The sequence below is a fragment of the Terrapene carolina genome, unplaced genomic scaffold (genome assembly GCF_002925995.2).
Source record: "Terrapene carolina triunguis isolate 2854851 unplaced genomic scaffold, T_m_triunguis-2.0 Scaffold278, whole genome shotgun sequence".
NCBI classification, from domain to species: Eukaryota; Metazoa; Chordata; order Testudines; family Emydidae; genus Terrapene; species Terrapene triunguis.
The window spans coordinates 415,118-440,541 of record NW_020664629.1 but is presented as its reverse complement, the minus strand read 5'-3'; the positions used below and the strand labels follow the sequence as shown (position 1 = coordinate 440,541).

The following is a 25,424-nucleotide window of genomic DNA, read 5'->3' as shown; positions in this document are numbered from 1 at the left end:
ACTTTCCAAAAACTTCCTGGATTGTTTGTGCACCACTGTATTGCTCTCCCAGCAGATATCCGGGTGATTAAAGTCTCCCATGAGAACCAGGGCCTGCAATCTAGTAACTTCTGTTAGTTTCCAGAAGAAAGCCTCGTCCACCTCATCCCCCTGGTCTGGTGGTCTATAGCAGACTCCCACCACGACATCACCCTTGTTGCTCACACTTCTCAACTTAATCCAGAGACTCTCAGGTTTTTCTGCAGTTTCATACCGGAGCTCTGAGCAGTCATACTGCTCTTACATACAATGCAACTCCCCCACCTTTTCTGCCCTGCCTGTCCTTCCTGAACAGTTTATATCCGTCCATGACAGTACTCCAGTCATGTGAGTTATCCCACCAAGTCTCTGTTGTTCCAATCACATCATAGTTCCTTGACTGTGCCAGGACTTCCAGTTCTCCCTGCTTGTTTCCCAGGCTTCTTGCATTTGTGTATAGGCAGTTAAGATAACTTGCTGATCGTCCTGCTTTCTCAGTATGAGGCAGGAGTCCTCCCCTCTTGTGCTCTCCTGCTCATGCTTCCTCCCAGGATCCCACTTCCCCACTTACCTCAGGGTTTTGCTCTCCTTCCCCCGGTGAGCCTAGTTTAAAGCTCTCCTCACTAGGTTAGCCAGCTTGCTGGCGAAGATGCTCTTCCCTCTCTTCGTTAGGTGGAGCCCGTCTCTGCCTAGCACTCCTCCTTCTTGGAACCCCATCCCATGGTCGAAGAATCCAAAGCCTTCTCTCCGACGCCACTTGCGTAGCCATTCGTTGACTTCCAGAATTCGACTTTCCCTGCACAGGGAGGATGGACGAGAACACCACTTGCGCCTCAAACTCCTTTATCCTTCTTCCCAGAACCACGTAGTCTGCAGTGATCCACTCAAGGTCATTCTTGGCAGTATCATTGGTGCCCACGCGGAGAAGCAGGAAGGGGTAGCGATCCGAGGGCTTGATGAGTTGCGGCAGTCTCTCTGTCACATCGTGAATCCTAGCTCCTGGCAAGCAGCAGACCTCTCGGTTTTCCCGGTCGGGGCAGCAGATAGATGACTCAGTCCCCCTGAGGAGGGAGTCTCCAACCACCACCACCTGCCTCCTTCTCTTGAGAGCGGTGGTGGTGGAACCCCCATCCCTAGGACAATGCATCTCATGCCTTCCAATTGGTGGAGTCTCCTTCTGCTCACTTCCCTCAGATGTATCATCTACTCCACTCTCCGTATTAGTACCTGTGGAGTTAGTTGAAATGGGCTGAAGCTGTCATTGTTAAAGTCCATCCCATTTCCTAGAAAACAAAACAAGACAAACACTCACAAAAGGGGAAAGAAAAGAACAGCAAGGATAGAAAGTGCAGCATCTGTCTCTGATGTTGGCATTCACTTGTAACTTCACTACTGGAAAAACACAAGCAGAGCACATGGTCTAATCAGCTGCTCCAAGACTTGTCAATCTTGTACTAGCATCAGGCTATGCAGGGCACTGCATTTAGCTACCTTTTCCTGGTCACAAGCTTAAAACAATGTTGCAAAATATACAGTCTTGGCGGGATAAGCAAGACTTGTACTAGACAGAAGGAAAAAGGAGAGGGATAGGAAAGAGAAGAAATAAGGTGGAGAAGGAAAAGAACACAAGGGGGAAGAATGAGTGACCGTCTCACATCCCAGGTAGTATTTAGGATTTAGCTGGAGCTGGTGGAACTGGTGGTGTCATCTGGCTCCATCTCTCTGGCCTGATCTGGTCAGGACATCTTTCAGGATTAGGATGAAGAAGGTCCAGGGTCTCAGGAGATGTTGGGCGTGGCAGCTATGATGGTGAAGCTGGCTCCTTCCCTTTCTCTAGTTTTTCAGTCAGCCAGCATTAAGGTAGTCAGATTTCCTCCCCAACGTCTTTTCTTTTAAAAAGCCCCAAAAGGGGAGGGATGGGTGGAATCTCTCGTTATTTTGCCCACTGATTAGGCTTAATTTCTGACACACCAATTTTGCTTCACTGATTTTTTTCAGTTCCACCCTTCTCTTGTTTACAAAGCTTGATCTTAATACAGTCCTTGAGTTATATCAGGAGACCTTTTGTTTGGACTAATTCAGTCTTTCATCCCATCAACACTTACTGTTGTAGGTTATTGTGACACTGTATAAACTTTTATCCACTTTCCCAGAGTTGAGCTTACAATTAGAATAAATTTGTAGGCCCAATTATTGCAACGCATGACCCATTCACTGACCCCAAGAAGCACGCGCCCCCCATCTCTCCCCTTGTAAAATAGGGTTGCGGGAGGGGAGAAGTGATAAGGCCACGGTGCATTGCTGCCACACTTTTCAAGCCAGCAGTCCCAGCTGTCTCCCATTGGCTGGAGCAGGATAAAGTGGGCCATTGTGGGGGGGTGGCTGGGCTGCCATTCCCTTGTGAAATGCCTTTGTCTTCCTTCCAGCTGCTGCCCACAGATGGGATGATTCGCAAACACTCGCATGTGAAAATCGGCAGATACCACCAGGTAATCCCTGCAGGGGCAGTGAGGAATGTCACAGGCCTGGGGTGGCTACCCGGGAACAGAGGGTCTCATCTCTCCATTCTTCTCCCCAGGCCCCTCCCCCAAGCCTGGCCTAAGAGTCTCTAGCTACTGCTTGCTGGGTCACAGGCTGTGCCTCCAGGTGAAGAGGCGCCTCATTCCAAGCCCTGCGCTGTGCTGTGACTAATGGGGAAGAGCTGCTGCTCAGTGAAAGGGCTCTGGACTTCCTTCTAGCTCATGTCTCCTCCTGCTGGGTGTGGCTATTGAGCAGGCCATGGTGGCAACCCCTGCTTCCCTTGGAAAGTGTGACTGTGCTGCTCTGGGCCTGTCTGTTTTGTCTCTGACCCTTTGGAACGGAGACTGCAACTCTGTGCCTGGTACAGGACAAAGCACGATGTTCTTTACAGAACTCTGTTTGATATGGAGGCCGCTTCCTTATGCCTTGTGAGCCTCTTACCTGCCAACACCTCAGTGTGGTATGGGTTGCTGTGATCTGGGGATGGAGGTGTATCTGAAATGCTGCCTCCCGCTCTCCAGCTTGTACCCACAGAGGTGAAGAGGTTGTGGGGGCTGGGCGAGGCTTGCTGGCTATGAACTCACTCCCAGCAGGTGGCTGGGATATCTGCTTGTGCTGGCCTGAAATTGGTCTTCTTTGTCTAGCACTTGCAAGAGCAACTGGACTTGGACCTGTCACCCCTGGAGTACATGATGAAGTGTTACCCAGAGATCAAGGAGAAGGAGGAGATGAGGAAGATCATTGGCAGATATGGTCTGACAGGGAAGCAGCAGGTAGGTGTGGACTGCAGTGGGCATCTATTCCATGGGGCCTGCTCTTGGTGTGATACTAGGGATGCAGAGCCACCATCGTCCTTTTGTTCACCTGCCAGCCATCTGGAGTTACTGGGCAGCGGGCTACACTGGGGAATGCAGGTGCAAGCCCTCTCCTCAGGGCTGCGGCAGGGAGAGAGAACTTCCCCCAGCCCTCTCTCCCCCCAGCAGCACCTGGGCTGGGGCTGGGGGAGAGGTACCTCTCCCCACCGCGGCACCTCCGGGCCAGGCTGGGACCATTGATAGGCTGCTGTCGAGCCGCGCAGCTTAGAGGAAATTTAGCTTACCACCAAAGACATGCTTCCATCATCTCATGGAGCAGGTCCTCAAGGAATCCATTTTGAAGCACTTGGAGGAGAGGAAGGTGATCAGGAACAGTCAACATGGATTCACCAAGGGCAAGTCATGCCTGACCAACCTGCTTGCCTTCTATGATGAGATAACTGGCTCTGTGGGTATGGGGAAAGCGGTGGATGTGATATACTTTGATTTTAAGCAAAGCTTTTGGTACTGTCTCCCACAGTTTTCTTGCCAGGAAGTTAAAAAAAGTATGGATTGGATGAATGGACTATAAGGTGGATAGAAAACTGCAGGGTGGATTTGATTTAAATCAAATTGATTTAAATCACTAGTCAGGAAGACTTGATTTAATCATGGATTTCTTCATAAACGTGCATTCTTGTTGGTAGTTATAACCTTAATACATATTCTTCACAACTCAGAGATGTAGGTTTCATTTTTAGAAGGTACACACTATACATTTTTAAGTGATTTATTTTGAAAACTTTTCAGATTAGTTTTACAGCTATATCAGAAAATTAATGATTGTTTGGTTATTTCATTTATCAAAGGTAATTGAAGCAGATAGTTCACATCCCAATGACTTCATAAATATCTCCAATTCAACAGGTTAATCGTTAATATTTGGAGAATTTTCTTGCCATGCTGTATTAGAAGGAGAACATCACCAGATAGACATTTAAATTGTTTTATTTAACTAAAACAACAATGTTATGTATTCTGGATTTTTTTTCTTCAACAGCAAACATATAATATTTTAACAAAACAAGCATTTGAATTTAGTTAAACATTCAAGTTTGTTAAAATCAGGTTTGTTTTTGTTAAAATTGTTTAACTAAAATAGTTTAAATGAATGTGTGTGTGTGTGTGTGTGTGTGTATATGTGTGTATATATAATATATATAAAATTAAAAAAAATAAATAAATCATAGAATATCAGGGTTGGAAGGGACCTCAGGAGGTCATCTAGTCCAACCCCCTGCTCAAAGCAGGACCAATTCCCAACTAAATCATCCCAGCCAAGGCTTTGGAGGTTTTTAAGGCCCGGCTTGACAAAGGAGGAGACTCCACCACCTCCCTAGGTAACGCATTCCAGTGCTTCACCACCCTCCTAGTGAAAAAGTTTTTCCTAATATCCAACCTAGCCCTCCCCCACTGCAACTTGAGACCATTGCTCCTTGTTCTGTCATCTGCCACCACTGAGAACAGCCGAGCTCCATCCTCTCTGGAACCTCCCCTCAGGTAGTTGAAAGCAGCTATCAAATCCCCCCTCATTCTTCTCTTCTGGAGACTAAACAATCCCAGTTCCCTCAGCCTCTCCTCATAAGTCATGTGCTCCAGACCCCTAATCATTTTTGTTGCCCTCCGCTGGACTCTTTCCAATTTTTCCACATCCTTCTTGTAGTGTGGGGCCCAAAACTGGACACAGTATTCCAGATGAGGCCTCACCAATGTCGAATAAAGGGGAACAATCACGTTCCTCGATCTGCTGGCAATGCCCCTACTTATACAGCCCAAAATGCCGTTAGCCTTCTTGGCAACAAGAGCACACTGTTGACTCATATCCAGCTTCTCGTCCACTGTGACCCCTAGGTCCTTTTCTGCAGAACTGCTACCCAGCCATTCGGTCCCTAGTCTGTAGCAGTGCATGAGATTCTTCCGTCCTAAGTGCAGGACTCTGCATTTGTCCTTGTTGAACCTCATCAGGTTTCTTTTGGCCCAATCCTCTAATTTGTCTAGGTCCCTCTGTATCCGATCCCTACCCTCTAGTGTATCTACCACGCCTCCCAGTTTAGTGTCATCTGCAAACTTGCTGAGAGTGCAGTCCACACCATCCTCCAGATCATTAATAAAGATATTAAACAAAACCGGCCCCAGGACCGACCCTTGGGGCACTCCGCTTGAAACCGGCTGCCAACTAGACATGGAGCCATTGATCACTACCCGTTGAGCCCGATGATCTAGCCAGCTTTCTCTATCCACCTTACAGTCCATTCATCCAGCCCATACTTCTTTAACTTGGCGGCAAGAATACTGTGGGAGACCGTATCAAAAGCTTTGCTAAAGTCAAGGAATAACACATCCACTGCTTTCCCCTCATCCACAGAGCCAGTTATCTCATCATAGAAGGCAATTAGGTTAGTCAGGCATGACTTCCCCTTGGTGAATCCATGCTGACTGTTCCTGATCACTTTCCTCTCCTCTAAGTGTTTCATAATTGATTCCTTGAGGACCTGCTCCATGATTTTTCCAGGGACTGAGGTGAGTCTGACTGGCCTGTAGTTCCCCAGATCCTCCTTCTTCCCTTTTTTTAAAGATGGGCACTACATTAGCCTTTTTCCAGTCATCTGTGACCTCCCCCGATCGCCATGAGTTTTCAAAGATAATGGCTAATGACTCTGCAATCTCATCCGCCAACTCCTTTAGCACCCTCGGATGCAGCGCATCCAGCCCCATGGACTTTTGCACGTCCAGTTTTTCTAAATAGTCCTGAACCACTTCTTTCTCCACAGAGGGCTGGTCACCTTCTCCCCATACTGTGCTGCCCAGTTTAGTAGTCTGGGAGCTGACCTTGTTTGTGAAGACAGAGGCAAAAAAATCATTGAGTACATTAGCTTTTTCCACATCCTCGGTCACTAGGTTGCCTCCCTCATTCAGTAAGGGGCCCACACTTTCCTTGACTTTCTTCTTGTTGCTAACATACCTGAAGAAACCCTTCTTGTTACTCTTAACATCTCTTGCTAGCTGCAACTCCAAGTGTGATTTGGCCTTCCTGATTTCACTCCTGCATGCCTGAGCAATATTTTTATACTCCTCCCTGGTCATTTGTCCAATCTTTCACTTCTTGTAAGCTTCTTTTTTGCGTTTAAGATCAGCAAGGATTTCACTGTTAAGCAAGCTGGTCGCCTGCCATATTTACTATTCTTTCTACACATCGTGATGGTTTGTTCCTGCAACCGCAATAAGGATTCTTTAAAATACAGCCAGCTCTCCTGGACCGCTTTGCCCTTCATGTTATTCTCCCAGGGGATCCTGCCCATCTGTTCCCTAAGGGAGTCAGAGTCTGCTTTTCTGAAGTCCAGGGTCTGTATTCTGCTGCTCTCCTTTCTTCCTTGTGTCAGGATCCTGAACTCGACCATCTCATGGTCACTGCCTCCCAGGTTCCCATCCACTTTTGCTTCCCCTACTAATTCTTCCCTGTTTGTGAGCAGCAGGTCAAGAAAAGCTGTGCCCCTAGTTGATTCCTCCAGCACTTGCACCAGGAAATTGTCCCCTACGTTTTCCAAAAACTTCCTGGATTGTCTGTGCACCACTGTATTGCTCTCCCAGCAGATATCAGGGTGATTAAAGTCTCCCATGAGAACCAGGGCCTGCGATCTAGCAACTTCTGCTAGTTGCCAGAAGAAAGCCTCGTCCACCTCATCCCCCCTGGTCTGGTGGTCTATAGCAGACTCCCACCACGACATCACCCTTGTTGCTCACACTTCTCAACTTTATCCAGAGACTCTCAGGTTTTCTGCAGTTTTATACCGGAGCTCTGAGCAGTCATACTCCTCTCTTACATACAACGCAACTCCCCCACCTTTTCTGCCCTGCCTGTCCTTCCTGAACAGTTTATATCCATCCATGACAGTACTCCAGTCATGTGAGTTATCCCACCAAGTCTCTGTTGTTCCAATCGCATCATAGTTCCCTGACTGTGCCAGGACTTCCAGTTCTCCCTGCTTGTTTCCCAGGCTTCTTGCATTTGTGTATAGGCACTTAAGATAACTCATCGATCGTCCCTCTTTCTCAGTATGAGACAGGAGTCCTCCCCTCTTGCGCTCTCCTGCTTGTGCTTCCTCCCAGGATCCCATTTCCCCACTTACCTCAGGGCTTTGGTCTCCTTCCCCCGGTGAACCTAGTTTAAAGCCCTTCTCGCTAGGTTAGCCAGCCTGCTGGCGAAGATGCTCTTCCCTCTCTTCGTTAGGTGGAGCCCGTCTCTGCCTAGCACTCCTCCTCCTTGGAACACCATCCCATGGTCGAAGAATCCAAAGCCTTCTCTCCGACACCACCTGCGTAGCCATTCGTTGACTTCCACGATTTGACAGTCAGCCAGGCCAACATGAGAAACTTAAAATATTGGCTTCTGCAGCTAACTCAGTCGTCTTCACCTTCATTTTCCTGTTTGTTCGCAATCTGGAAAAGAAAAACAAGCTTTCCTGCTTTTTCTTGTTCCAAACGATTTCTCAGTTTGGAATGAATTAGTCCAAAGGAAGAAAATATTCTTTCTACACTGGCAGAAGAAGCTACTGCTGTTAAAAGTGAGATTACCACTTCAACAGTCTCTGAATCCAAGTGCTTAAGTGACTTCCACCAGTTCACTGGTGTGACTTTGTTTAAAACATCATCAGCAAACATATATTTCTTGAATGGTTCACCCTAGCTCTGAAGTTTATTATAGTTGGCATTATTGAGGGGTGATTGCTGGATTTCCATGTCGTAGCCAAATCCTCTTCTTCAACAGTTAAGGTTTGACTCTGGTACCGAGTATTGAGAATATTTGCTGGAAATAGTGCTTGTCCCATTTTGTTTTTTTTAATGCTTGTAATTTAACTCTGTCGTTGCATATTTATCTTTCTTTAAAATCTCACTCAGTTCCTTCCAAATTTCAACAGCGTCAGCAATAAAACAGCTATTTCCCTGCATTTTGTTCAAGGCTACAGAAATAGGCTTCAGGGTACTCAGCATGTGTTCAGCGTTTCTCTTAAGCCCAATATTGAGAACTTTGGCTGTGACAGTGCCATCTATTTGTTCTTGATTTTTTGTTCACAAACTGTCATCTGATTAGGCCAGTTCTTGATATAGTGCTCAAAACAGTCCACTACTGAGTTTTATCACATGTCTTGTGGGAGAGTTAGCTTGGTTCCTCCCACTTTTTTCAGAGCAGCTGCTGCAAAGTGGTTGTTACCTTTATTTCTGAAACACCGAAATCTTCGGCTAGGAGGTGCATCAAATGAGCACTGCAACTGTATGTTATTAGCTTGGGACTCTCTTCTAAATTTCTTCTCATCTTGGATACATTTGCTGCATTGTCTGTGACCAAGCTGCGTACTAGACTTTTTTGATTTTTTTTTCACAGTTTGTTACAGCTTTTACTGCTGCTACTTGTAAGTATTCTGTTGTGTGTGCGCGTTTCCTGATGTATCAATTGTTTTTGTAAGGAAGACATTCCCTTCTTCTGTTGCCACACAAGCACATACAACAGGATCGTTGTGGACATTGTTCCACCCATCGAGACTCAAGTTAACAATTTCACCCTTTAGACCTTTCGCACATTGCTCAATTTCTCTTTCATACACTTTATCCAGCAATTTGCCTGCGACATCTGCTCTGTTGGGTGGACTGTATCCTGGTTTTAATGACTGAACCATGTTAATGAAGTGTGGGTTCTCAATCATATGGAAAGGAGAGTTTGTTGCATAAACAAACCAGGCAATTTTTTCATCAATTACCTTTTTTTGTAATCTGCTGGTTCTTACCACAAACTTATCTATGGTTGTTTCTGGATGATGGAGATTTTTTTTTTTTTATTTATTTTTGCTACAGGTGATATACTGTGGCTATGTGACATACATGATGTGACTGAAACACTATCATTGGCAGATAACTCTGAAAGTATAGAATATGATGGTGATCTTGAAGGTGGATAGTCTTCAGAATCCTGTATATTGAGGATGGATTCTCCTAAACAAAATAAGTCAGGGCAGTGGTTTAATTATTACCATATTGCTCATTTAGTATTCCTCATTGCATTCACTGACACTCAATACTATTTTAAAGGTGAAATTGTAAAAGGAAGATCTGCCTATTACAGCTATTCTTTTTATCACAACTGCATCTAAAATGATAGTATCCTAGAGTAACAACTATATTTTTTTTTTTGCTCAAACATGAGAATTCAAGAATAGTCCAGAAGGAAGACAGGCAGTCCTTAAGAGAAAAGTATGGAAAAAAAAAGTTTTTACCAACCTGAAAATCCTGCATGTTCAGACATGTTCCTTTCATCATCTTCAACGCAGCTTCCTCCTGAGAAGGAACACTTCTCACAATGTTGTTTCATTCGGGCAACCAGGCCTTGCATTTCTTTGTTGCACTGTTTGCATTTTGCACGGATGCCTGCCTTACCCACAGGTAGAGGAACTTCATTAAAATATTCCCAAACTGGGTCTCTTTTACGGTCTGCTGCCATTATAGGGTTTTCCCTTCTAGTGAGAGAATGGTATGGTAGATCTCAACTCAATGAAGGCTACACTAAGAAAGACCTCAAGACTTCTGGTCCAAACAATTTCACTTTTGTTTCTACTGCCTTGTCCAATCCTTCTCGCATTTATCTCCAGACTTCTTCTCCTTGTCCAGATCTGTTCTGCCCCCAACAATCTTCTGTTCATTGAACTTTTTGAAACTTTGCACTTTTAGAGAGAGGTAAGGGATTGACTCTGTGTACACAGATTTGCAGAGGGACAGTAGGGTTGAGGTCTGTTATTTCTCACTTCATTCATTCATTTATTTATTTTAAAACATTTTTGCTGTTAACAAGTATGTGATCTCTGGGGACACAAATCCACAATTTGAGAACTGCAAAACTAAGCATCTCTAATGGTATCTTCTAGACTGAGCACTGAGTCCCATTGGGTAGATAGTAAGATTAACCTAAATAATCTATACAGAAGCCCCTGGAACCCCATAAGATTGAGTCCCTAATTCAGGAACTATTGGAACTCATTTACAAAACTTTTCTTAAACATTACATGAATATATTCTCATACTATAGAATTAGAATGTATAATCCCTGTTCTATGATGAGATATCTTTGAGCTATAATGATCTTAATTAAAACTGTCTTTAGATAGGTTTTTTCCTCAAAAAGAATTTTATCAAAAAAATCTTTGATTTTTATCCACCCTGGAAAGCTGGCTAGATCGTTGGGCTCAACGGGTAGCGATCAGTGGTTCAATGTCTAGCTGGCAGCCGGTATCAAGCAGCGTCCCCCAGGGGTTGGTCCTGAGGCTGGTTTTGGTCAACATCTTCATTAATGATCTGGATGATGGGATGGTTTACACCCTCAGCAAGTTTGTGGATGACACTAAGCTGGGACAGAGGTAGATACACTGGAGGGTAGGGATAGGATCCAGAGTGACCTAGACAAATTGGAGGATTGGGCCAAAAGACATCTGATGAGGTTCAACAAGGACAAGTGCAGAGTCCTACACTTAGGACAGAAGAAGCCCATGCAGTGCTACAGGCTGGGGATCGACTGGCTAAGCGGCAGTTTTCCAGAAAAGGACCTGGGGATTACAGTGGACGAGAAGCTGGATATGAATCAACAATGTGCCCTTGTCGCCAAGAAGGCTAATTGCATATTGGGCTACATAAGTAATAGCATTGCCAGCAGATTGAGGGAAGTGATTATTCCCCTCTATTTGGCACTGGTGAGGCCACATCTGGAGTACTGTGTCCAGTTTTGGGGCCCCCCCCCACTACAGAAAGGATGTGGACAAATTGGAGAGAGCCCAGCAGAGGGCAACGAAAATGATTAGGGGGCTGGGGCAAATGACTTACGAGGAGAGGCTGAGGGAACTGGGGTTATTTAGTCTGCAGAAGAGAAGAATGAGGGAGGATTTGATAGCAGCCTTCAACTACCTGAAGGGGGGTTCCAAAGAGGATGGATCTAGACTGTTCTCAGTGGTGGCAGATGACAGAACAAGGAGTAATGGTCTCAAGTTGCAGTGGGGGAGGTCTAGGTTGGATATTCGGGAAAAACTATTTCACTAGGAGGGTGGTGAAGCACTGGAATGGGTTATGTAGGGAGGTGGTGGAATCTCCATCCTTAGAGGTTTTTAAGGTCAGGCTTGACAAAGCCCTGACTGGGATGATTTAGTTGGGGTTGGTCCTGCTTGGAGCAGGAGGTTGGACTAGATGACCTCCTGAGATCTCTTCCAACCCTAATCTATGATTCTGTCTCATCAGTGAGAAGTGTGAGGGATGATCGTATACATCTAGAAAGAGAAAATGGAGGCCACATTTATAGGATGGGAGACTGTCCTGGGAAGTAATGACTCAGAAAAAGATATGATGGTCATGGCAAATAATCAGTTGGACATGAGCTTCCAGTGTGACTCTGTGGCCAAAAGAGCTAATGTGATCCTGGGATGCATTAACAGGGGTATCTCAAGTAGGAGGAAAGAGATGATCTTATTTCTGTATTTGGCACTGGTGAAACTTCTGCTGGAAACTGTCCCGTTCTGGTGCCCACAATTCAAGAAGTTGACAAATTGGATAGGGTTCAGAGAGGAGCCATGAGAGTGATGAAAGGATTAGAAAACCTGCCTTGTAAGATAACACTAAGAGAAGGTTAAGTGGTGACTTGATTAGTCTATAAATATCTACATGGGGGAACAAATATTTAGTAATGGGCTCTTCGGTGTAGTAGAGAAATGTCTAATGTGATCCAGTGGCTGAGAGTTGAATCTAGACAAATTCAAACTGGAAATAAGGTGTAAATTTTTGACGGTGAGGGTAATTAACCATTAGAACAATTTACCAAGGTGGTAGTTGATTCTCCATCACTGACCATTTTTAAAACACAACTGGATGTTTTTCTAAAAGATCTGCTCTAGGCATTATTTTGGGGCAGTTCTATGGCCTGTTATACAGGAGATCGGACTAAATTATGGTCCTTTCTGGCCTTAGAATCTATGAATCTCTGACATGTTTGTCCATCTTGATCTTACAAACCTCCAGTGATGGAGATTCCACAACCTATTCCAGAGTTCCTATCCCTTTATCATTAGAACGTTTTTCCAAATATCTAATCTAAATCTCCCTTGCTGCAGATTAAATCCATTACTTCTTGCCTTCAGTAGACATAGAGAACAATTGATCACAGTCCTCTTTATAACAGCCCTTAATAGTCTTCACATATGTTATCAGTTCCCCCCTCAGTCTTCTTTTCTCAAGACTAAACATGCCCATTTTTTTTAACCTTGTCTCATAGGTCAGGTTTTCTTAGGGTGGCCTATGTCCCAATTTTATAGGGACAGTCCTGATATTTGGGGCTTTTTTTTTATATGGGTTCCTATTACCCCCCACCCTGTCCTGATTTTTCACACTTGCTATCTAGTCACCCTAGGTTTTCTAGACCTTATCATATTTGTTGCTCTCCTCTGAACTCTATCCATTTTGTCCACATTTTTCCTTATATGTGGCACCTAGAATCAATGTTCCCTCTAATTTTTTCCATCCATGTGCAGAATAAATTTTGTTATGTGCACAGAGGTATGTAGGATGTGCGCCACCAGTAGAAACAAAAAACCTAGATATAATATATACACCTCTACCCCGATATAACACAAATTCGGATATAACGCGGTAAAGCAGCGCTCCAGGGGGGCGGGGCTGCGCACTCTGGCGGATCAAAGCAAGTTCGATATAACGCAGTTTCACCTATAACGCGGTAAGATTTTTTGGCTCCCGAGGACAGCGTTCTATCGGGGTGAGGTGTATTTTTAAAAAGTTACAATAGGGATAATTATTCCAGCCAGGACAGGTGAGGCATTTTAGAACTCACTGCTCAAATAATTAAATGTAAGTGAAATAAAAATTATGAAATGCATAGACTAGTCAAAAAACTAAAATAACACACTTTGAAAGAATATAATTACAGAGAATATATGTGCAAGAAGTACCAAGAAGTAGTAACAACAATAATACAAGTATGTGTTGGGAGGGGTGTGTGTGTATGAGAGAGAGAGAGAGAGACTGTCTGTCTGTCTGTGCTGGTTCTGAGATACTGTGCACTGTCTCCTTAAGGCACTCACTGAAAGCTCTCTTGCTCCTCCTGAGCCATGTCCCCTCTCCCCCGCTCTGTGGAGATGGGGTATATGGGCAGGGGTGAGGGGGAGAGACTCTGTGAGTGTTAGCTGCTGGGGAAGTCTCTGAGGGACCGTGCGCTCTCTTTAAGGGGCACACTTACTGCCTGGATGGAAGGCTCATTCAGACCTCAGAGCTGCTGCAAGTCCTGAGCCCTGTCCCCTCTCCCCTGCTCTGTGGAGATGGGGTGCAGGGGAAGGGGGACAGCCTGACATCAGCACCTCTCTTCTCTCCCCCCCCCCAACCACTCACCCCGCTCTGCACAGCCAGCAGGAGGGTCCTGGGAGCAGCTGCAGGAGCAAAGTGGCTGCAAAGCAGTGGGGGGAGGGGCACTTGAACACACACTGCTGTGTGCGGCTCTGCTAATCAAGTGCATGGCACTTGAATAACTCCTGGGCAGCCGCCCGACCGCACAGCTTAGAGGGAATGCAACCTAGAACTGGACACGGTGCTCCAATTGATGCCTCACCAGTGCAGAGTAGTGTGGGACAATTACCTCCCATGTCCCACATATAACGCTCCAGTTAACATACTCCAGAATTAGCCTTTTTCACAACAGCATCACATTGATCACAAATTGAATATGAATCCACTATAATCCCCAGATCCTTTTCAGCAGTACTATCACTTAGCCAGTTATTCCCTGTGTTGTGCATTTGATTTTTTTTGTCCTTCCTAAGTGTAGAACTTTCCACTTGTCTTTATTGACTTTCATCTTGTTGAATTCAGACCAATTTTCCATTTGTCAAGGCCCTTTTAAATTCTAATCCTGACTTCCACATTGCTGGCAACCCCTCCCAATTTGGTGTCATCTGCAGATTTTGTAAGCATACTCTCCTCTCTGCTATACAAGTCATCATTAATTAAAACATTGAATAGTACTATTGGACCCTGGACTGATACCAATATGCCCTCCCAGTTTCACATCGAACCACTGGTAATGACTTTGAGTATGGTCTTTCAATCAGTTGTGCACCCACCTAATAGTAAATCTATTTATACCACATTTCCCTAGTTTTCTTATGAGACTGTCACATGGGACTGTGTCAGAAGCCTTATTAAAATCAAGATACATCACATCTGCTGCTTTCCTCCTATCCATTAGGTCAGTAACCCTGTCAAAGAAGGACATTGGGTTGAGTTGGCATGATTGTTCTTGACAAATCCATGCTGGCTGTTCCTTGTCACCCTATTATCCTCTAGGTACTTACAAATTGATTGTTGAATAATTTTTTGCAATATCTTTCCAGGTATTGAAGTTAGATTTGACTGCTCTATAATTTGTTACCCTTTTTAAAGATAGGTACTATGTGTGCCCTTTTCCAGTCCTGTGGGACCTCATCCATCCTCCATGTGTTCTCGAAGATCATTGCTAGCGGTTCTGAGATTGCTTCAGCTAGTTCCATAAGTATCCTATTTCATCAGGCCATGCCAACATGACTACATCTAACTTACCTAAATATTCTGTAACCTGTTCTTTCCTTATGTTGCCTTGTGTTCATTTTCCCCCCTTGTTAATACTAATTGTGTATCTGGTCACCGTTAACCTTTTTAGTGGTGAATGAAACAAAATAGGCATTAAACATATCAGCCTCCTTGACATTATCTGTTGTTAGCTCTACTTCCTTACTAAGGTAGAGGAGTTACCTTTTCCTAATGTATTTTAAAAAAGCCCTCTTCTTATTGCCTTTTATGTCCTTTGCTGGATGTAACTCATTTCGTGCCTTAGCCTTTCTGATTTTGTTCTTACATTCTTATGCTATTCTTTTGTATTCCTCTTTAGCAATTTGTCCATGTTTACACTTCCTTTTGTAGGATTCCTTTTTCATTTTCCAGGTCATTAAAGAGCTCCTGATGGAGCCATATTGGCGTCTTACTAGTCTTCCTATCTTCCTTCGCATTCAGGCAATTTGGAGTTGTGCCTTTTTAATCTTGTCTCCTTGAGAGAGTGCCAGATCTCCTGAAATCCTTTCTCTTAGGTTTCCTTCCCATGAGACCTTTCCTGCCAGTTCTGAGTTTGTTTAAAATCTGATTTTTTTTTTTGAAGTCCATTGTCCTTATTCTGCTGCTGTTGCTCCTTCCTTTCCTTTGAATCACGAGCTCTACCATTTTAATGATCTCTTTCGCCCAAATTGCCTTCCACCTTCAGATTTGCTGCCAATTCCGCCCTGTTGGTCAGAATCAAGTCTAAAAAGGCTATTCCCAGCTACTTGCTTCACTCTCTGAAACAAAAATGTGTCCCCTATACATTCCATGAACTTATTGGACATGGTGTATTTCACCATGTTACTTTTCCAACAGATATCTGGGTACATTTCCCCCATAACTACCCGGTTTTGTGTCTTGGAAATTTCTGTTTGTTCCAGAAATGTCTTATCCACTTCCCCTTCCTGATTTGGTGGTCTATAGGAGTGACATCATTGTAGGAGTCTACTATTCTCTCTCTCTCTTTTCCCCCACCCCACCCCTTTTTTTACCCAGAGACTTTCAACTGGTCTTCCACTCACCTTCTGGACCTCATACACACTTGTTCTATTCTTGATGCAACACTTCCTCCCTTTTTGCCCTGCCTGTCCTTCCAAAACAAGCTATACCCCCTATACCACTATTTCAGTCATAAGACTTATCCCACCAAGTCTCTGATGTCAATTAATGTCATAAGTTAGCTTGTGTACTAATACTTCCAGTTCTTCCCATTCATTCCCCATACACCTTGCATTTGTGTATAGACATCTAAGATGCTGAATCTATTCCTCCACTGATTTCCCTCTTATTGCTCCTCTGACCTTACTGTAACTTTCCATGTCCTCTCACCCTACCCTTGCCATCTAGCCCCTCTGTTAAGGTTGCCTTAATTATGCTTACTGTGGGCTTTCATCACCTGCCCCCTTTGAACCTTGTTTAAAGCTCTCCTCGCTAGGTTGGTGAGTCAGTGTGTGAAGATGCTTGTCATGTTGAGTTGCTTGTCCACTATGACCCCCTAAATACTTTTCAGAGTGATTGCTTTTCAGGTATAGTGTCCTGTTCTGTAGCACTGTAGCATCCCTTGTTCCTAGATGAAGAACTTTGCATTTGACTGTATTAAAATGCATTTTGTTTGAATGGTCCCAGCTTACAAAGCACTCCAGATGGCTGTATGTAACTGCCCAGTCCTCCTCATTACTTTCACTCTGCCAATCTTTGTCATCCACAGATTTATCAGCAGTGATCAGCCTACTACTGATCACTGCAGAACCCCACTAGAAACATCCCTATTTGATAATTCATCATTGATGACTACTTTTTGAGATCTATTAGTTAGCCGGTTCTTAATCCATTTAATGTGTACCTTATTGATATTGTGTAATGCTAATTTTTTTGATCAGTGGCATAGTACTAATTCAAAGGCCTTACAAAAATCAAGAATACTACTTCTACACGGTTACTTTTGTCAGACAAACTTGTAATCTCATTTTAAAAAAAAAGAAAAAAGAAAAATTGTATTATATTCCCCATCTTCTAATTTTTTACTGATTTGAATCCTGTCAGCTTTTCCAGTTCCCCAGCTTTTAAAGATTTATGAAAAACTAACATCAGTGGGCAAAAGATCATCTCAATCAGCTATTATAGAACTCTGTATTGATTTTTAAAATATTTTAACCCTAGTAGAGACTTCTTAAAATAAAAGTCTACCTGAGGATATTAAGTGAATTTTATAATGTGGTATGACACCATTGTGGGTTCGACTCTGATGGCTACAGTTTCAAGCTTAACAGAGTGAAAGTCACCTGTTCTACTTGCTTCAGATTTAGAGTCTCTAGCCACACATGAAGACCAAGGATAGTGACCACACAGACATTCACAAGTACAAGGTCTAGTCTGTTTTACAACTTTAATAAAAGTTACAATTAAAAAGTTATGATTACCCAAGCATATAGTTAATTATACTCAACACCCTTAACAATAGTGTTAGGGTCTGATGGGTGTTTCATGGATTGATCATCAGTAGAGGGATGGTTCCTGCTGGACTTTCCCTATGGGAATCTCAATTTTCCTGCTCTGGGCACCCCCTTTTTATAATGTGATTCTGCCTATTCCTACATTCTGCACATGTCCATAAAAGTGTCAACCCTCTTTTTCTTTATTGGTCTGATATACCCTAGAAACTTAAGGGACCCTGATTTCTATAGGCTGTGTAGGTTCTCTTTATTCTCATTAGCTTTGACACACAACCTGTATCCCGTGGTTAAGACACATGTTGACAACAGATGTGCCTTTACAGCATTTTTATGATTTAAAATTAATCTTCTGGCTAATTTTTCACAATATCACCATTTGGTACCTCTTTTCCCATCATCTCAGGGCATCGGGTTATTCCTTGGTCATTTATTTGTGTCAGCATTTCTTGTCTCCAAGGCCTAAAATAGCTACGCTTAAAATCTTGCAAGCCTCAGCCTACAGGTTCTTGCGTTTCAGCTTGTCTGTCTTATATCTAATACATGATTCCCTCTGAGGGCATGTCTGCACTTACCGGGGATTGACACTGCTCCAATCAATTTAGTGCAGGGGTTCTCAAGCTGGGGGTCGGGACCCCTTGGGGTCACAAGGTTCTTACATGGGGGTCGCGAGCTCTCTCAGCCTGCACCCCAAATCCCGCTTTGCCTCCAGCATTTGTAATGGTGTTTAAATATATTAGGTGTTTTTAATTTATAAGGGGGGGGTCTCACTCAGAGGCTTGCTATGTGAAAGGGGTCACCAGTACAAAAGTTTGAGAACTGCTGATTTAACTGCTGAAGACCCACTAAATCGGCCGCAGATCGCTCTCCTGTCAACTCTGGTGCTCCACCGGAACAAGAAGAGTAAGTCGACAGGAGAGTGTCTCCTGTCGATGCAGCACGGTGTAGGCACCGCAGTAAGTTGGCCTAAGGTACGTCAAATCCAGCTACGTTATTCACATAGCTGGAGTTGTGTAACTTAGGTCGACTTACCCCGGTATTGTAGACAGGGCCTAAATACTGATCAATCTAATACTTCTATAATCCTACAATGAATCTATATGATATAACATATGTATTCCTATATACATCACACAATAAATCAAGCATAAACTAAAATCATTGGCTACACTTAGTACTAATGGACTAAAAAGTAGTTTATTCATGTGATGTGACTACAGCCTGCTTTTTTCCAAATATGATACAGAAATATGTATTTAAGACTGCTGCCTCTTCCTCATTAACAGTTTTACCATCTTCATCAAGTAATGGGCCTGCGCAATTGCTAGGATTTCTCTCATTCATGATATAGTTAGAAAAAGATTCCTCCTTATTGTTCTCAATTCTGCCAGCCATATACTTATTTTTCCCTTGGTCTCAAGCTTCCTTTATCAATATACCAAAGTCTGTCTGCTTGGATGCTATGTAGTACTGATGCTTGCACTTCCAGCCCACAGATTATCATCCCGTGGATGGCCACCAATTTACACATCATAGACAAGAAATCTCTTCTGTCTTTAGTGGGAATGAAAACATGGCATGTTCAACACAGGTCCCCGTGACTATTCGATTGTTGGCCATACCCACTATCTGGTGTAGCACGGTACCTAAACAGAAAGAAACAGGTCCATTAGTTGACAGGGTCCCTGTCTGAAGGCCAGTTGTAGGATCCTTCTTTCCTTCACCTCCTGGTCCATGTGGACTAGATTTTTTGTGATGAGGCATCTTTCGCACTGGAGGTTGGAAGGGAACTGAGCGGCTACACTGCACTCTTCACTCCGGATTATTCTTGGATCTGTCTGTGATGGACTTGGCGTCTGCTTTGTTTCCCATCCATATGCTAACCCAGCCTGACCTTGCTTGGTTCTAGATCTGACATCTGGGTCACAGTACAAAGTGGTATGAACTTGTCTTGAGTTGCAGCCACTCTCTGGAATGGAGTTCTGTAGTATTTATTTAGATGGAATGTATGGGCCTAAACAAGGTTTGGAGTGTGGTATACAGAGTCTGTCTGCTTAATACGACGGGAAACACCATTAAGAATGTTTTTTAACCTTTTTATTAAAGATACTTTTAACTGTTTCTTTCTTTCGGTATTTCAAATGTGAAAGGTATGGTTTTCATTTTAACAGTATCCCTTGTTCCCTTTCCCGTTAGCTGGAGAAAGGGTTTTTAGAACGAAAAACACCTGCACACACCGCTACCTGTCTCTTCATTGGTATTATAGATGATATTCTCTTTTCCCCAAAAGGAGAGAGACTAAGTTAGTTGAAATGGGCAGTTGTTAAGGTCTAATCCCATTTCCTAGAGGGGAAAGAACAGAACAGCAAAGATAGAGCTTCTGTATCTGATGCTGATTCTCACTTTCAATCTCACTACTGGAAAAACAGGGGCACAGACTGTCGTCTTCTCAGCCCCTTCGAGACATGGCAAACTTGTACCAGTGTAGGGCTGTTTAGGACATTGCATTTAGCCACCTTTTTGGTTGCAGTGTTGGAAAAGATGCAGTCTTGGCCAGCTAAGCCACTCTTATTAGACAGAAGGCAAAAGGGGGGAGAGAGGAAAATATAGTAGTAAGGTGGAGAAGAAAAAGGACACGTTGGTGGGTGCGGGGTGGTGGTGTTTGGGATTCAGCCCATGCCAGTGGGATTGGCAATGTCATCAGGGTCTCTCTCTTCACCCAGGAAATTTCTTGGTGTCAGGATGACAAAGGTCCATTGATATTACAGTGGATCCCAGGAGACAAAGGGCAGTCAGCAATTATCATGGTAGCCCATCTGTTGTCCCTTAAAATTTCCTCCCAAAGTCTTTCCCTTTAAAAACCACAAAAGAGATTGATGGGTGAAATAGCCTGTCCTCTCATTATTTTGTCCACCAAGTAGGTCTAATTTTCAACATATAAATTTTGTTTGATTTCCAGTCCCACACTTCTCTTGCTTACCAGGCATATTAACATAGTCCCTGAGTTATAGCAGTAGGCCTTTTTGTTTGGACTAATTGAGTCATCTAGCTTTAGCAGCTTTATAGATTCCAAGGTCAGAAGGGACCATTATGATTAATTAGTTTGACTTCCTGTATAACACAGGCCAGAGAACTGCCCCAGAATAATTCCTAGAGCAGAGATGTTTAGAAAAACATCTAATCTTGATTTTAAAATGGTCAGAGATGGAGAATCCACCCCGACCCTTGGTAAGATGTTCCAGTAGTTAATTACTCGGTTAGAATTATGGATTATTACAATTATTACTCTTAGTGTTATGGATTATTTCCAGTCTGCATTTGTCTAGCTACAACTTCCAGCCATTGGATTGTGTTATACTTTTCTCTGCTAGTTTGAAGAACCCATTATTAAATATTTGTTCCCCATGTAGTCACCCCTTAACCTTCTTTTTGTTAAGCTAACATATTGAGCTCCTTGAGTCTATCACTATGAGGCATGTTTTCTAAATCTTTGATCATTTTCCTGGCTCTTCTCTGAACCCTCTTCAGTTTATCAACATCCTTCTTGAATTGTGGACACCAGAACTAGACACAGAATTCCAGCAATGGTCACACCAGTGCCAAATACAGAGGTAAAATAACCTCTCTGCTCCTATTCGAGATTTCCCTGTTTATGCATCCCAGGATCGTATTAGCTATTTTGGCCACAGCATTGACTGGGTGCTCACATTCTGCCGATTATCCACCATCTCTTCCCCCCACCCCCCCGCCAAGCCTTTTTCAGTCACTGCTTCCCAGGATAGAGAGTCCCCTATCCTGTAAGTATGACCTACATACTTTGTTCCTAAATGTATAGATGTACATTTAGCTGTAGTAAAATGTGTATTATTTAGTTGTGCCCAGTTTACCAAGCAATCCAATCCAGTTGATCTGAATCAGTGACCTGTCATCTTCAGAGTAGCAGCCGTGTTAGTCTGTATCCGCAAAAAGAACAGGAGTACTTGTGGCACCTTAGAGACTAACAAATTTATTAGAGCATAAGCTTTCGTGGGCTACAGCCCACTTCTTCGGATGCATATAGAGTGGAACATATATTGAGGAGATATATATACACACATACAGAGAGCATGAACAGGTGGGAGTTATCTTACCAACTCTGAGAGGCCAATTAAGTAAGAGAAAAAAAAACTTTTGAAGTGATAATCAAGATAGCTCAGTACAGACAGTTTGATAAGAAGTGTGAGAATACTTACAAGGGGAGATAGATTCAATGTTTGTAATGGCTCAGCCATTCCCAGTCCTTATTCAATCCTGAGTTGATTGTATCTAGTTTGCATATCAATTCCAGCTCAGCAGTCTCTCGTTGGAGTCTGTTTTTGAAGTTTTTCTGTTGTAAGATAGCCACCCGCAGGTCTGTCATTGAATGGCCAGACAGGTTAAAGTGTTCTCCCACTGGTTTTTGGGTATTATGATTCCTGATGTCAGATTTGTGTCCATTAATTCTTTTGCGTAGAGACTGTCCGGTTTGGCCAATGTACATGGCAGAGGGGCATTGCTGGCACATGATGGCATATATCACATTGGTAGATGTGCAGGTGAACGAGCCCCTGATGGTATGGCTGATGTGATTAGGTCCTATGATGATGTCACTTGAATAGATATGTGGACAGAGTTGGCATCGGGCTTTGTTACAAGGATAGGTTCCTGGGTCAGTGTTTTTGTTCAGTGATGTGTGGTTGCTGGTGAGTATTTGCTTTAGGTTGGGGGGTTGTCTGTAAGCGAGGACAGGTGTGTCTCCCAAGATCTGTGAGAGTAAAGGATCATCTTTCAGGATAGGTTGTAGATCTCTGATGATGCACTGGAGAGGTTTTAGTTGGGGGCTGAAGGTGACAGCTAGTGGTGTTCTGTTATTTTCTTTGTTGGGCCTGTCTTGTAGGAGGTGACTTCTGGGTACTCGTCTGGCTCTGTCAATCTGTTTTTTCACTTCAGCAGGTGGGTATTGTAGTTTATCTCCCCTTGTAAGTATTCTCACACTTCTTATCAAACTGTCTGTACTGAGCTATCTTGATTATCACTTCAGAAGTTTTTTTTCTCTTACTTAATTGGCCTCTGAGTTGGTAAGACAACTCCCACCTGTTCATGCTCTCTGTATGTGTGTATATATATCTCCTCAATATATGTTCCACTCTATATGCATCCGAAGAAGTGGGCTGTAGCCCACGAAAGCTTATGCTCTAATAAATTTGTTAGTCTCTAAGGTGCCACAAGTACTCCTGTTCTGTCATCTTCATTATCACTCCCCCAATTTTTGTGTCTTCTGCAAACTTTATCAGTCATGACTTTTGTCTTCTAGGTCATTGATTAAAATGTTAAATAGCATAGGGTAAAGAACAGTTTCCTGGGGAATCCTACTGGAAACACAACCGCTTGATGATGATTCCTTTTTCAGTTGTGTTTTTGAGAGCTATCAGTTAGTCAGTTTTTATTAATTTAATGTGTGCCATGTTAATTTTATTGTTTTAGTTTTCAAACAAATATCATGTTACCAAGTCAAACACGTGCTTAATACAGAAAAGGCAAAAATTTCAATATTATTGATGATTCTACCATGTCCACCTAATAGTGGACCAGTCCCATTGTCAGGATACTTTTGTTCCTAATATATTTTAAACAAAACTCCTTCTTATGTTCCTTAACTCTGCTGGCCATAGATTTCTTCTTGAGTCCCTTTGCTTCTCTTATCAATTTTCTACAATTCCACACTTCTGATTTTATATTGATTTATAGCAGTTTCCCCTTTCTTCCGTTTTTTTATAGCTGCCTTCATTTTCCCTCTAAACCACAGTTGGGTTTTAACCAGCTTGGCCACCTTTCTCGATTTGTGGCTTTCTGGGCATCTAGAAAGGTGTTTCTTAAATGGTTCCCAATTATTTTTCTGATTAAATACTTCCAGCTGATTTGGCTCTTAATTCCACAAAGCTAAAAATAATTAACTTTCCCTGCTAGTCGCTCTAGTAGAAACATCCAGTCACTCTGAAACTGAGGGCAGAATTTAGGGCTGTGGGTAGGATGTGACTAACACCCCTATAATGACATAAATTAATTATGTACCTGATGGGACTTCAAGCATGAGCAGCATCTTTGACTCCCCCCTGTTCCTGCTTCAGAAATCTGCAGGACCCTTGGTGCAGTGGTGGGGGAAGGGTTAGTCAAGGCAGGAGCCCACTGCAGCTGCCCTGCTGTGGTGCAGAGGTGCTGCCCATGGAGAATTCAACTTCTAACATTCAGTACTCCATCATGACTCTCATGGGAGGGCCAGTCTCTGGGAACTGGTGCAGTCTGTGCCTCTGCAGAGCTGTAAGCAGTGTCTGTTTGACAGGTGAGCCCCATCCGGAACCTCTCTGATGGGCAGAAGTGCCGTGTGTGTTTCGCGTGGCTGGCCTGGCAGAATCCCCACATGCTCTTCCTGGACGAACCCACCAACCACTTGGATATAGAAACAATAGACGCTCTGGCAGATGCCATCAACGAGTTTGAGGGAGGAATGATGCTTGTCAGCCATGACTTCAGGCTCATCCAGCAGGTAAGGGCAGGGGGGGGTCGTCAAGCGCTTTTCTCAGCCAGTAAATTAGGAGTGGGCGTCTGTCTCTGTCAGACCCACCCTAGCTCAGCCAGATGTGATGGGCTGGATGCATGAATTCCTGGGTGAGATTCTGTGGCCTGTTATGCTGATCACCTAATTTGGCGTAATGGCTATGAGTGTGCTTAGCTGAGTTAGTGAGCTCCTGGCAGCTGCAAAACCTTGCCTGCTTTGGCTGGACAAAAGGGGAAAAGGGAGCTTGGACCCCCATGTGGGATGGGGAGGGAATCCCCCACCTTGTGCCCCTCTGAGCAGAGCTTCTCTAAGGACCACCTTCCTATGTTTTCAGGTTGCCCAAGAGATCTGGGTCTGCGAGAAGCAGACAATCACAAAGTGGCAGGGTGACATCCTCGCTTACAAGGAACATCTCAAGTCAAAACTAGTGGATGAGGAGCCCCAGCTCACCAAAAAGACCCACAACGTGTGAGTGCTGGAGGGGTCGGTCAGGTGCTCTCCCTGGAGACTGACACAGTGGCCAGCCTGACCCACCCTCCTGCTGACTGGAATCGGACTCTGCTGCTATCTCTGTGGTTCTGTTTAGCATTGCTGCAACATTGCTTCTCCTCGACCCTCCCTGTATCTCTACATCTGGACAACCCCTTCCCTTCTATTCCGACTGCACTCAGGCAACTGTATCCACAGCTGGATGGTGTCTCATCCTACACCAGACCTTCCACTCCAATAGGCTGGAGTCATGGTGATGGCAGTAGGGAATCTGACTTGCAGTGATACAGAAGTGGAGACCCTAGCCCATCTTCTCACCCTTCACCCCCAACTTTCTGCTTCAGTTTAGAAACTTCACTTCAAACTCCTCAGGCCTTGGTTTGTTTTTTAATGATTATTTAACAGTGTAATTACCAGATCTGCCTGAGAATCCATCAGTCAATAAAGAGGGAAGAACAGTCTCCTGCTTTCCTTCCTCCTCCTGTGAGGTGCACTGGGCGTGAGAGCACGGAACCAGCTCTCAGCTAGCGCTGAACTGCTTGCGTTTTAGTGCATGACACAGGGCCCTATCGGCACCCTGTGCTGGACCTGGGGAAAATGTCTTTCCTACTGACACCAAACGCCCCCTGTTAGTACAGGATAGTCTTCCAGTACAAATAAGTACAATTGGGTGATGACGCAACTATGAGTAACTGAGCTACAGAGGCACTGAGGTGAGTTGATACAATAGTAACATTCATTTCAGAAGTGCAATAAATAAGAAATGTTAAATAAAAACAATCTAAAATTCTGTACTTTTCCAGGGCATTTACATGCCTTTATCTTCTTACTGACTTAGCTGAATATGACATAATGCAGCTCTTT

The 25,424-nt window shown here is 43.8% G+C and overlaps 1 protein-coding gene across 1 annotated transcript in view; it reads left to right on the top strand.

Annotated features, from left to right (window-relative positions):
* LOC112122372 (ATP-binding cassette sub-family F member 2) overlaps positions 1-25,021 on the top strand; it is a 36,020-nt gene extending 10,999 nt beyond the window's left edge. Inside the window, exons 11-14 of the mRNA XM_029912852.1 lie at positions 2,445-2,507; positions 3,183-3,311; positions 23,856-24,059; positions 24,406-25,021. Coding sequence (XP_029768712.1) covers positions 2,445-2,507; positions 3,183-3,311; positions 23,856-24,059; positions 24,406-24,543 — 534 coding nt within the window. The 3' untranslated portion in view covers positions 24,544-25,021. The remainder of the gene's footprint in view (positions 1-2,444; positions 2,508-3,182; positions 3,312-23,855; positions 24,060-24,405) is intronic.
* The last annotated feature ends 403 nt before the right edge of the window (positions 25,022-25,424 follow it).